The sequence below is a fragment of the Bombus flavifrons genome, chromosome 11, assembly GCF_040668555.2.
Source record: "Bombus flavifrons isolate JBK064 chromosome 11, iyBomFlav1_principal, whole genome shotgun sequence".
Lineage (NCBI taxonomy): Eukaryota > Metazoa > Arthropoda > Insecta > Hymenoptera > Apidae > Bombus > Bombus flavifrons.
In genome coordinates this window covers 1,431,325-1,444,543 of record NC_138452.1, presented here as the reverse complement: position 1 = coordinate 1,444,543, position 13,219 = coordinate 1,431,325, and the positions used below count along the sequence as shown (strand labels likewise).

The 13,219-nt window shown below is 39.6% G+C and overlaps 1 protein-coding gene across 17 annotated transcripts in view; it reads left to right on the top strand.

The window, feature by feature from the left end:
* Window positions 1-13,219, top strand: part of dlg1 (MAGUK family member discs large 1) — a 539,916-nt gene that overhangs the window by 271,574 nt on the left and 255,123 nt on the right. For all 17 annotated transcript variants that reach the window (XM_069122833.1, XM_069122830.1, XM_069122828.1 and 14 more), the window contains one exon: window positions 8,252-8,388. In XM_069122833.1, coding sequence (XP_068978934.1) covers window positions 8,252-8,388 — 137 coding nt within the window. The remainder of the gene's footprint in view (window positions 1-8,251; window positions 8,389-13,219) is intronic.

Genomic DNA, 13,219 nt, shown 5'->3' with positions numbered 1-13,219 from the left:
AACGTCCTTGTGCTTACTTTTTTATAGGATTAGCTGGAAGCGCATAAGTATTCTTATTGAGCACTAGGTGTTACGATCTATATAAGAAGCGTGGTGGATGGCCATGAACTTATAGTCGAGAGTGTGTACGTCGTGATCCACGATACATGGGTCAGTTTACGTTTATTGCATGATTCATAGTTCCCGGGTGCGGTTGGTAATCAGCGCATTAGCCCACCAAGGGCAGAACTTTAGACGATGCCACGTAATTTTCACGGTGCGGTGTGGCGGAAGCTTCAGGGCCGTGGTTCTTGGTGTGCGCGCCGTGAAGACACCAACGACGTCGACGACGATAAACTGGAGCTCGTTAACACCAGCCGTGGGGCTGTTCATAGGAGATACGCTTGCTCTGTGTGCGCGCTTTACGTAGAAGTCGCGGCCACCCAGCCTCCCTTGATCTCCACACACCGTCGAGGCATTGTCCGCGAAGCGGCGAGCGTAAAACGATGCCGGTTAAAAAAACTGGAACGAAGGAAATCGAGATAAAGCGAGGCAACGCTATGGGCGATGTGGTTATAGCTTTTTCATGTGCGACGCCGCCAGCCCACAACAAATTAAAAATTATTTTGTAACTAAACGGTTAAACGGAGTTATTGGTCCCGTCTTCCGTCGACTCTCACCTTCATCTTTTTCATTTTTCTTTTTATTGCAACATATTTAATGGTCGAGCCATTACAAATACTTCTTGGGACTTGGTACTTGGGATAATTTTGATGTTAATTTTCGAAACGTTTATGTCTCTTACTAAATAGCGAAGATTGTCATAATATTATATATATATGTCGGAGATGAAAGGACATCGGAGCCTTCCCTTTGGAACCACGGGAAAATCCCTTAACACCATAATCTAGATTCTATCATAGGCGTAATTAAACAATTGTCGTCTTTCGATCCGATTGTATTTGTTCGAGATTTGTATTTGTTGTGATAATGAGCTTGGGCTCGAGGTGACAGCTAGTCGCCGAACGTAGCCGCGGTCACGGGATGAACGCTTTGTCTAACAAAGGTATGAAGTAATTCTATAGTTCTCCTTAAAAGAAATATCTCTGGCGACACGCGACAGTAAACATTCCAACGGTCTCTGTCCCGTGGCTCGTCACACGCAGTCCCTATTCTTCGAGTAAGATGATTGCCAGATGTCGATGCGTCTCCGCAGTACATGTTCAGCTAGCCTGAGGGCCCGTTATAAATCTTAAGATTTAGCTAACTAAAGTCCTTCAAACAAACAGTCTTTGTCCCAACTACGAGAAGATAGAGGAGACCTATTTTTCAACGAATGACGTCTCCCACTAGCAACTTTCCCTGGAGGGCGGCTAGCATCTTTTTCTAACCACCGATATGGAGATTGACCAATTAGCAGCAACGTCAATTTCCCTTACTTTCTGAACGAAGACTATCCTCGACGAATCCGATGATCTCGTGTCCTTAGACACACCCCATCATAGTTTTCCTCTGCAGCATCATCGCGACGAAAAGTCATTCTCTCGCGAGATCGTATTAGCGACTTACTTAGCGTCTGTACGCTCGGTGGATATTCCCCGTTTTAACAAAGAGTCCGACTTAGATTTTGTGGGCACGTTCATCCATCATCCCGTCGACCGCGGATTCGTTATTGAACCTAGAATCATTGTCATTAGTTTCTCGAGTATCTAATTACCACGGTTACTTATCCAATTCTATAATAATCGTATCTGCACTAGTCAATGTCTTCTCTATTGCTTATCGACAATGTGTAATCCAAACGAAGATTCGTTTTACGCCCCTAACCCTAATTCCAATGTAAACCCGACATATATATTTTTTACAGATATATTTTGTTATATAGGACTTCTCCAAATTTTATTAACATAATAACGAGACAAGAACAGTCGCGATTATATTTAGTAAAATCTGAAAAATTCATAAAATATTTGTATAAATGTTCAAATACTTTCGAGAACCGCTGTATATTAAGAGAATTGATAAAAACCTTAGCAACTTGGAATATTCAAATAGACAAACAAAAATCATTCCGCCAGACATCCTCGAAAAAATCAGAAGAAAAAGAAAAGCGAAAGTAAAATGGCAAAAACATAGAACAAAAGAAAACAAAAAACACCTAAACAAACTTGCAAAATAAATAAAAAACAAAATAAAAGAACACAACAACAACGAGTTCACAAAATTCATAGAGTCACTATCCGCACACGAGAACACCAACTACTCCCTATGGAAAACAATAAAAAAAATAAAGAAGCCAATAAAACTAGTCCCAGCAATCAGAAAAACAGATAACACATGGGCAAGAAGCAATGAAGAACAAGCGGAAGAATTTGCCAACCACCTAAGCAACACATTCACACCCCATAATATCAATAACAGCAACCTCAATTGTCATACCGACGAGGATGCAGTAACCACTAGTACCTCAACCGACAAACACTACATCATACCTAAAACAACAGAACAAGAAATTAGAAACATAATCGAAAAAACAAAAAACAATAAAGCACCAGGAATCGACCTAATCAATGGTAAAATCCTAAAAAACCTACCTCAAAAAGCGGTACGACTAATCACAATAATTTACAATGCAATATTAAGAATCCAATACTATCCTAAACTATGGAAACTAGCACAGATCAAAATGCTACCTAAGCCAGGCAAAGACCCACACCAAACAGCATCATACAGACCAATTTCACTACTTCCTGTACTATCCAAAATACTAGAAAAAATAATTTACGCCCGCTTAAAACAAATAACAGATAAGGAAAAACTGATACCAGATCACCAATTTGGATTCAGAAACAAACACTCTACGATAGAGCAAATGCACAGACTCACTAACGAAGTAATAACAGTACTAGAAAGCAAAGAATACTGTACAGCACACTTTATGGACATAGAGAAGGCATTCGATAAAATAAACCACGAAAGCCTTCTACAAACAATCAGGAAACAATTCCCGGAACAAATATACCATTTATTAAAATCGTACTTAAGCAGCAGAACCTTTATAGTAAAAATTAAAGATTCATGCTCTGAAGTTAAATATATCAAGGCAGGGGTTCCGCAAGGAAGCGTCCTAGGACCAATGCTATACACATTATACACGGCCAACATACCAACAACTACCAATAGCAAAATATTGACATTTGCGGATGACACAGCTGTACTAGTTAGGCACACAAACCCTGTAACAGCAGTCACATTACTACAAGAACATATCACAAAAATAGAAAAGTGGCTTCAAGATAACAAATTAAAGCAAATCCCGATAAATGCAACCACATTACATTCACACTGCGAAAACAGATACCACCAAACATTACACTAAACGGCACGCAAATAACACAAACAAGGCAAGTCAAATACCTAGATACACGATTTACATGGAAACAACATATTAAATCAATAATATACAAAATACAGACAGCAAGGAGACAAATGCAATGGTTAACAAGTCGAAAATCCAAACTAAACATAGAAAACAAATTAAAAATATACAAAACAATTATAAAACCAGTCTGGACGTACGGAATACCACTATGGGAAACAGCAGCAATGAGCCATATAAACAAAATAGAGATAATCCAAGCTAAAATCCTCAGAACAATAGTAAACGCACCATGGTACGTCAGAAACGAAGATATACGGAAAGACCTTGGAATACCAACGGTCAAGGAGGAGATTAGCAGATACGCAAGAAGGTACAGAGAAAGAGTAGCAACGCACCCGAATCGGTTAGCAGCGGAAACGATCAACACATCAAACATAGAAAGAAGACTAAAAAGGAAACACCCAACAGATCTCACAAAGGACACAACCTAACAAACACGAAGATGGTACCCCGCTAGGGGTAACCACCCACATGCTATATTATTACAACACCAAGATATAACATTTTACCAAATGTCCTACTGGACAAATTGTAAAATTTAAATAAATAAATAGAAAAAAAAACTTGGAATATTCAAAGTCATACAAAGTCAAAACAGGAATTAATTTTCAAAAATGTCGGTAGAAGCTTATTTTTCATGCTCTGTCTTTTTCTCTTTGAAAAAATGAAATGAATTACGAAAAAGTAACAAACAAACTGTTCCAACGAGTGTTCTAACGTTATTCTGTTTTTCTTGCTGCTGGAAAAATGAAAAATGGTTGGTTGAAAATGCAAAAGGTATTCCGTTCACTGATAAACCTTCACAAGGAAGCGGCTATGCGTGTAATTGTCGCATAAAATCTCATTGTTGAAACTTTTACGAGACCATGTTTCAAATGAAGGAGTAGTTCGAACAAAATAACTACGACTGCGTTCGAAAAAGAACTTGTGTCGGAACACATTTTTTACATTAGATTGCGATTTTTTTGCGAATTACGACTGGACTGTGGCGAACTGGACCACGTGAAATTCGCTGTTGAATACACGTTGGGATGATAAATACATCGCATATGAGGGTGAATCCATCCGAGCGTAGTTTGGTGTGTAAACGTTGGAGATTAGGAAAAATGCAAGGCAAAATAACAAAGAAAGTGGCGGCGTATAGAGAAATAACGGAAAAATTACTGTACCTGTAACTTTTTTCATTGCGACTACTTTGCGGTTGATAACTGCTGCACCGAAATTGGGATGCGCATGGAATAAACCACTGGGGAAAAGATTTGCCAGAAAAAGTTTGCTCGCATTGAGAAAATTGTCGAATCTCATGTGTTCTTCTTGTTTTTATTATTTTCTTGTTTCTCGTCCTTCGTTACATTCCTTTCATCGTCGTTGCACACTCTTGTTTTTTACCTCTTTCTCTTTCGTTCAATGTTATGATTCAGTAATTTCAAAATCGGTGATATCCCGATACCGTAAAAAGATTGCGTTTACCTGTTGATTTATGGAGAACATGTCCAAATACAGATTTAATGTTCTCTGGACGATGGATCCTGTAATTGAACTTTTAATTCGAGAAACATCGATTGACAAGAAAATATTCATGCAACGAGCGCGTACACCGGACATACTTCCATCAATTGATCGAATGAATATTCAACATTAATATTGGCTGTTCATCACGATTATGTTACGTGCCGTTGAAATATCTAATTATGTCAGTATAAACATTTAAATATTCGATGCCCTAAATATGTACTTCGTAACATTGTTCGCATTGGTTTTCATTCGCCGCATTGTTTGTTTCGACATCGAAACCAATGTAAACACGCGAATATAGAAATCATTGCAATCACGATGAAATCATGTTATGAAATTTTCATGAAACGTATGTTAAACAGGTATCTTTCCACTTTGAAATACGTATAGAATTCACAAGTAAAACTGTTACGATTTATTCGTATTGAGAGAAACCCGTATGGTTTCGAGATATCTTCTATGCAATTCCAGAAGATTGAGGTTACCGTAAACACATGTATATCGAGTGTATCAAAATTTTGTCACACATAAAGTATCCATTCGTGGACAAACTTTTGTTGCCTAATCGGCTCATTGTTGTGTTACAGTTACATAATGCATTTCAATTTCCGTAAATGTTTCTTTTCCTGAAATCGTACCGGTAAAGGAATGAAGTCGCGCATAAATCTTGACATGGCGGTTGTTCCCAAGCGCGGTATTAGTTTCGACGAGAATTCTATGTGCGTTTTACATACCGTCCCAAATACCTGACTGCGGAACCCGTTTGAAAAGGAAACGAGCACGAGAGATTGAAATAAGTTTTCCATATTTCTTGCATTTCGCATGGAAAATGTCCTGGCAGTACTTAGACATCCCGCGATCCTTCTTCGAACCAGTACCATGAACAGGAAAAGAAGGAAGAAAAAAAGCGATACGAGCAGATCGGATTGATGCATGTTTGTATGCTGATGGAATCAGGAAGCTATTGGAAAATGTATAACGCAATAACACTAACGCAGTCGACATGAAATGAAATCGTAGTTTATATCGACTTTTGAGAAACCGAGCAATATACACATATACATATACGTGACATACATACACATGTATTTGTATACCTGAGCGGAAAATATAATATGTTCCGCTCTTGCATTCGACGAACTTTTGAAACTGGATGAATGGATTCGAATAAAAAAATAGAATATGACATTCGTATAGTATCCGGGAAATACTGTTTTCTTCGTATTAAATGGCTTATACGGAACATGTTCAAGCTTCTATTTCGTGTGCTACTATTTAGCTGAAACAATGACAGAAATGTGAGCAAGTAAATACTGATTACCTTGAACGATAAGAAAGTTTTTCGCGAGAAACGAAGGAAAATATTCCAAATACTAATCACACTCTAAATTTTTTAGATTCGAACCACAAAGATTTTCACAATAATTATAGAGAAAACACGAAAGCATACGGCGGGCGAACGAGCTGCTATTCGCCTGAGATTGCGTCCAATGACATTTTACGTTTTATCCTTTTGAAAAAAGCTCTCGAGAACAACTTCGAATAGTTTCTCGAGTACTCAACTCCGTAGCCAGCTACAAGCTGTTTTCCCCGAGAGGATGAGGAGAAAGATTCCTGTTGGTTGCATAAATAGTAGCAACGACGCGCTCTTTCGTCGGTGGGATTTGGAGAACGCGGAGAAAATGCCATTAAATGTGAATTAAAACGAAAAATTAGAGGATCTAGGTAGCATTTTAAAGACGGCTGCTGTTCGCAACGACAAAAAGTCGGGACGTTAATTAAAGTCATAGAATTTTTCGCGGCGAACAACAAGCAGTACCTTTGATGTTTAACACGTAGCAACGTGTGGTCGTGAGTTCAGTTTAAACTTTTTTGCCTAAGAAAATGTCGAGAAAAATGTCTTCCAAATATTTTCTGCTACTATTTTTCAAGGTATTATTCCTAATAAATTTTTCTTTGACGTCCAAATAATTTCCTGAGGCGACTAATTCATAAGAGATTATTTAAAAGGTTACATAAGACGTGACAAATGTTTCTGCACAAAATTACGAAGTTACAGTTGAATTTCCTGAAGTTAAATATTATTCAAGGTCCTTAAAATGAATTCGAAGCGTGCTCAAAGGATTAATAAATCGACACTTGGCAAGTACTTACCTTGAACTATCGGCCTCAGGAGTGTCACTTGTTAGTTGGTCTCTCGTGAGTAATTTCAGGAGTTAATTTCAGAGTTATGTCATTACGTTATACACCAATATTATCAGATATAATATCAAACTAACCATAATTAAGTTTAACTACTGACAATATACAGTTGAACAACCTAAATAAACATACTATCCATAAAATAATTTTAACCCAACGATATGGACGGTGAGAGTTAATGAAACTAAATCACAGTTTCTTACTTGTTTCTTGTTGCTACGAGACATTCAATATTGATCATTGTTTTCCTCTACAGTATCAAATGATTTGTTTAAACAGTTGTTTCAAAATTAACAAAATTGAAATTTTTTTATCTCTTTTGTCTCTTCAAAATTCTTTTTATAATATTTCCATTATTCGTTGTAATATTCTACGTCTGGCTAATCAACTGACTTCCTTTTATCCTCCTATTCATAATATATTCCCTTGGATAAATTAATTAATGAAATTATCGTCATTTGATTTATGTCTTGTCTATCGACAGTCTACCCAAGAGACCATAGTGGCTAAATGTTGTACTAAGGAAATACGATCGCACTCCGGCTACAAAAGATCCGCGTAGACTCGTCGTCGTCGGTATTATATTTTCGGTGTCGTCCTCGAACGATGTGCAACCTCAAGGAAAATTGATTAGGGTCATGAAGAGCTCTTGGAACTCTGTTGAAAATTATGCGACTGCGTTGTCGGATAAAATATTAGCTTAACGAACGTGGGTTGAATACGGACGAAGGAAAACTAATATGAGAATATTATGAATGTTTACATTCTGATTATTTAGTGAATAATTTACTTGAATACTTTATATTTACTTTCTTTCTCTAACGTTTTCTTGAGAATATCACCAAGCGTTATTACAGATCTACGTTTGTGTCGAATATACTAGAATACATCTATCTTACTATATTGAATGTTAAATCAATACACTGTATTTATAGTGTATGTATGCATGGAACATACGTAATACATTAAACCATCGAATGTCAAATTTCACTATAAGAGGCGATACATGTATATTGTATAAATGTATTTAGGGCTTGAAATCAAAGGACGCTATCGCAAACGTCAATAAAGAGGACGCATTAATTTGACATGACGCTTTGCGGACTGTTGCAGATATCCAGGAGTTTTACGAGCTGACGCTGCTCGACGAGTCAAAATCGGTGCAGCAGAAAACGGCGGAGACGATCCGCATCGCCGACAAATGGGAAGCCAGTGATGGGCCAATTACGCCGACCTTCGCTCAAAACGACGTGAGTTTGGTTACAAAATATATATTTTCGTGTACCGATATTTCATGGCGGTGCGAGCTTTATCATTTCCGCGCGAGAATATTGGCTCCGAGATAGGGAGAGAAAGAGAGCAAAAGAGAGAACAAACAGGGATAGATAGGGACGCATGTATTCGTTACGCGTTCATGGTCGCGGCACGAATTCAGCCGTTCCCCCTGGAATTTCGTTTTCCGAGTTGGCTATCGCGGTCGAACGTTTATTAGAATTCCATGATGCCAGGGCTCTTTTCATTTGCCGCATGTCCATCGTACACCTGGAACATCGAAACGCACCAGACGAATCAAGAGAGCAGAATTCGCTTTCATCCCGACCATCGAATCTCTTGGTTCAAACGACATCCTCGAACATATTAAAGAAATCGCTTTGCTCGAATCGTTTAATTAAAGCAGCCTACAGAAAGCACGCGTTCCACGTTCAATCGTATGCGCGTTCGATCTTTTACAGTTGGTTACACGGTTTCATTAGAACTACCATGTTGCTACTTGGAACATTATTGTATCGCTGGCTTTCTTTACTTTTCTTTCTCTGTCTTCGATATTCTTAAGTTTCGTTATAGGTTAGTTAATCACCGAAAAGCGGAACGAAAATGCCGGTGACGGAAATGAAATTCTTGGAACATTTTAAGCCGCCCTGTCGAGTACTAATCACACGGCTGCTCATCGGTAGAAGAGGAGAGGAAGGAATGAACGGGGACAGGTGCCACGCAATTAGCGCCCGTAATTATAATCCAAGAGTCGATTGGCCCGTGGGACAGCATGGTATCATGCTAGACCGATCAATCGCCGAACCCCCGATTTTAATTGCTAATTGCTTCCGTCCCACGGTTCTCCATCGTGCGGCGTGTCGTCGTGGCCGATCGACGACGTGACGTGGCTCGACGCAACGATGCACCGTGCAACGACTGCAAATCGTACGACTCGCTCGCGTTCTCCGCATTGCAATGCCGGCCACGTCTCGCTCATCCCCTTCGTCGTCTCCGGATCCACTCGATTTCGATCGTCTCCCATTGCTAATGACGTCCCGGAATTTATGAATCGTTGAGATTTAATTAGTCGGAATTGATTCTTTCACGCTTTTCTTCCGATTACTAATTTCTTTGCCATTATCACCACTATTTTCTTTCAGGTAATTTCCATTTAAAGTTCCGATAGAATACATATGAAAATTAGATTCAATTGAAAGATCTGTGAAGGTAGATTTCTTATATATCCTAAATTAAAAATAAAATAAATTTTACCATTTCTCCTTTCTATAAGAAAACATAACAGTGGAAAATTGTGAGATAAAAGGATAAACTTTTATTTCCCTTGTTCCTAACTGCATCAGTAAATTTGCTCGAGACACAGTAGAGAGAGCGTCGATGAAAGGGTCATTAAACGCGATCATATAAATTAGCGTTGGCGATGTTACGTTTCCACAACTTATCTCCCGGATCTGTTTCCCGCGAACGGCGTTCCCTTGTTCTCTTATATTAATTTGATTCCGAGACAGGCTGTATTGCATAGAGACGGTCGCAAAGGGGTTGGAAAATGTATTCGGCGTGCTTATTCTACAGGCTGGGGAATTTCGTTGCGTATAAATATAAGGGCCGCCGTTGTTGAAATTCTTATCCCGAGGAGACGCGTATACAAGCGACGAATAAACGAATGTGCGAGACTTGATGGTTCTCACCTGTGCGTACGAGACATGTTAAGCGCTCTCCGGGGGATAGAATGGTTTTCGCCGTTTACACAGGCGGATGGAACATAACATCCATTATAAAAAATTTTTCTCTGAGCGTTTGCCGAGCGAGCGCGCGTATCGTCTGCGCACAATTCGCGTTCGTACACCCTACCATCCTCTTTCTCAACTAGAACCACCAGGTTGTTCCATGCATTTGCGCTTGATTACCCCACGCGTGTACGTACAAGCTGACCCCGTAATCGCGCAAACGTGGCAGCGCGTGAATATTAATGTCTCGTGATATTTTTACCAAAAAGAACGTTGTAAACTGAGCTCGAAACAAAAAATTTTATAAACGTATTCTTTCATTGTTGACCAATAAAGCTCGACAAAATAAGGAACACAGAAAATGTAAATTAGTGACGTTGAACAAAATTAGCATAATACTTGTTTTCCGAGAAAGCTGTTACGTGAAGTTTTTATGTCGATGTTTATGAAATCGTGAATACTCAAGTGCGCCATGTACCGTGGTTATCGGACGTTGTAATATAGGATGGTATGCTCAAGTAGATACTGTCATGTATACACAAGGTTTGATTGAATTGTCCGTGGTTCCAGTGCATTCTACGTGCTCGAGGTTCAACGGGATTTCAACCAGACATCGGTCTCTTTGACATCCTATTTAAAGCGAGCACGTGCAAGTATCCATAAGTAATTTGCCATCGAGTGGATTTCACCGTATTTATTTGTTATTCGACATCGATGATATTCGCATCGAATATTGAAAACAATTTTACTCGTCGTAGCTTTTTCCATGCAACATACAAACAATAACAGCAAAGTATTTAAACGTTGTCTGCATTAAGCGTGACTCTTTTTCGCAACAATAAATTCGAGGTGTTACGAGCAGGCTAAAGCGAAAGTACGATTTCTTTACTTTTCACGACGATCGTACGATCGTACGATTTCGCAGGAAGTCGAAGTAAAAGGACGATTATAGGAGAAACGTGCGAAAGAAATTGCAGGCGACCGAAAAGCCGATTGCAACTGTGACCAAAGGTTTATTACAACACGTCGTAATTGACAGTTGGCTGTGCCAAGGTAGGTTAAGCTGGAAATTAGTTCTTTATTGCTGGATTTCTGCCACGTTGAAACACTTTTCACATAATTACCACCCCATGTGTAATAACCAAACATTATTCGTGTCGGTCGGTGTGCCGACTACTCCCGCTAGCTCCATTAAAAAGCGTTTCATAATATTAGCGCGGTTCTTTCTGTAATCGGCGAGGGACCAGTTAGTAAATGCATGCTTAATTAATCACCGTTAAAACGTTCGGCCGCGTGAATAACGCTGGCAAAACGAGCCATGGATAAACACTTTCGGTTTTCACCGTTTCATAAAAGACCGATGGAAAAAGTGCTGTTTATCGAAGAGCGTGTTAAACGCTAACAACTTGTTTCATCGATAAAGTCGTGTATATTTGCTATGCCGGTCAGTATTCTCAAACAATGGATCGACGACGAGAGTTAACAACTTTCGATGGTACATTAAACGCGTGTTCATTACTGTTTCGTAACGGTGATTGTCTTTGTCGTATAGCGATCGCGATCTCTCGCGGTCTCCCCAACTATCGAAATTTCGGAACGCATTCGCCGATCGGTATCGTTGTGGCGAGATGAACTCGTACGCTTTACGAGCAGAAATTTCTCTCAGAGCGTTTCAAAGGCCATAACTATCTTTCAGATAGATATCTGTTTTACATGTATATCGTTCGACAGTTTGAACTTCAAAAGTATCATCGCCAACGTGAATATCTTATCCCCCTTGATAAATTCTACCATTAACGCTTAAAAGGGTAATAACAAGGGTCTACTTTTACATTTACTGCATTTATTCAGGAATAAGTAATACATTTTGCCGTAATTAACAGCACAGTTTAATCGCGGCTTGATCGCGTTTAATTTCGATCATTCTAATTAATTAATTAATTAATTACGTACACTGATTTCCTATACGCTTCCGCAATTGATAAATGGCATTATTATCAGTGGAACACACGCGTCGCATATTTGCGTGAGCAGAGAAAATGGTCGTATAATCGATACAACCCTTTCTCGATTTCTTCCCTCCTTTAAAACGGAGTCGACTTTCCGAAAATTTGAAACGATGGTCACAAATCAGAGAGTTCTGGCGCGAACGTTCACCGGATATTACAAACAGCGATCGTGCTTTGGCGTTTATCTGATTCCCCTTTATGATTCGACTGCGCAAAAAAAGAAAGAAAATGAAAGCAACGGATGAAGAGAACGATGCACTGGAGCACACGGCTGCTGTTCGTTTGCCCGCTGAACCGCCTGCCGAAATTTACGATATGGCCAGGGCATTTCGCATAAAATCAACTTTAAACCGTTCGATCAGGGACGTGGAGAAAAACACACAAAGAGACGTAGATGGTGAAAGAGAGACGTAAAACAGGGGTAGAGAGTCGAAAGAAACAACGTGAGGGAGTAATGGCCGAGCTGTATACGCGCGATATTTCCCTTGTTTGTTTTCCATTACTCTGCAGTAAGCAGCTGTCCGTTGCCGTTGTGGAATACGCGCGGCAATGATAAGGGGTGGTTGATTACCGTGCTCCAGTATATAATGGAAAATTGCGTCTTCGACTCGACAAACCGTTTCGTGCAGTGGCGCGAAACTCGCGTTACAGAAACCTTCCACTGCATGATCGCTTCCTCTCTTTTATAGATTGCCTTGTACGAATCACTCAAACGCTAGCCGATTTCCCGCGGGACCGCGCAAAATCGATAAAGATTCCTTTACTTCTTCTTAGCTTGCCACGCCACAGAACGAAGGATCGAATACTCTCTCGCAGGTTGTTTTTAGCGAGCACTCACTTTCGGGTGGAATGAGATTAAAGCGTCGTCGTTTTTTAAGCGGTCAGCTTCCGATCAATGCTCCAAGATTTTTAAAACGTCGACAAACACGAGCCGGAGTGGAATTTGTTCGATGGTTTGCTCGTTATACGGTCGATCGATCGATCGTCGACTCCTTCGGACAAATTGGAATTCTACGCGATTCTGATGCAAGGAGTGAACCGTGATATGAACGTTATCGGAGGAATGAATGGAC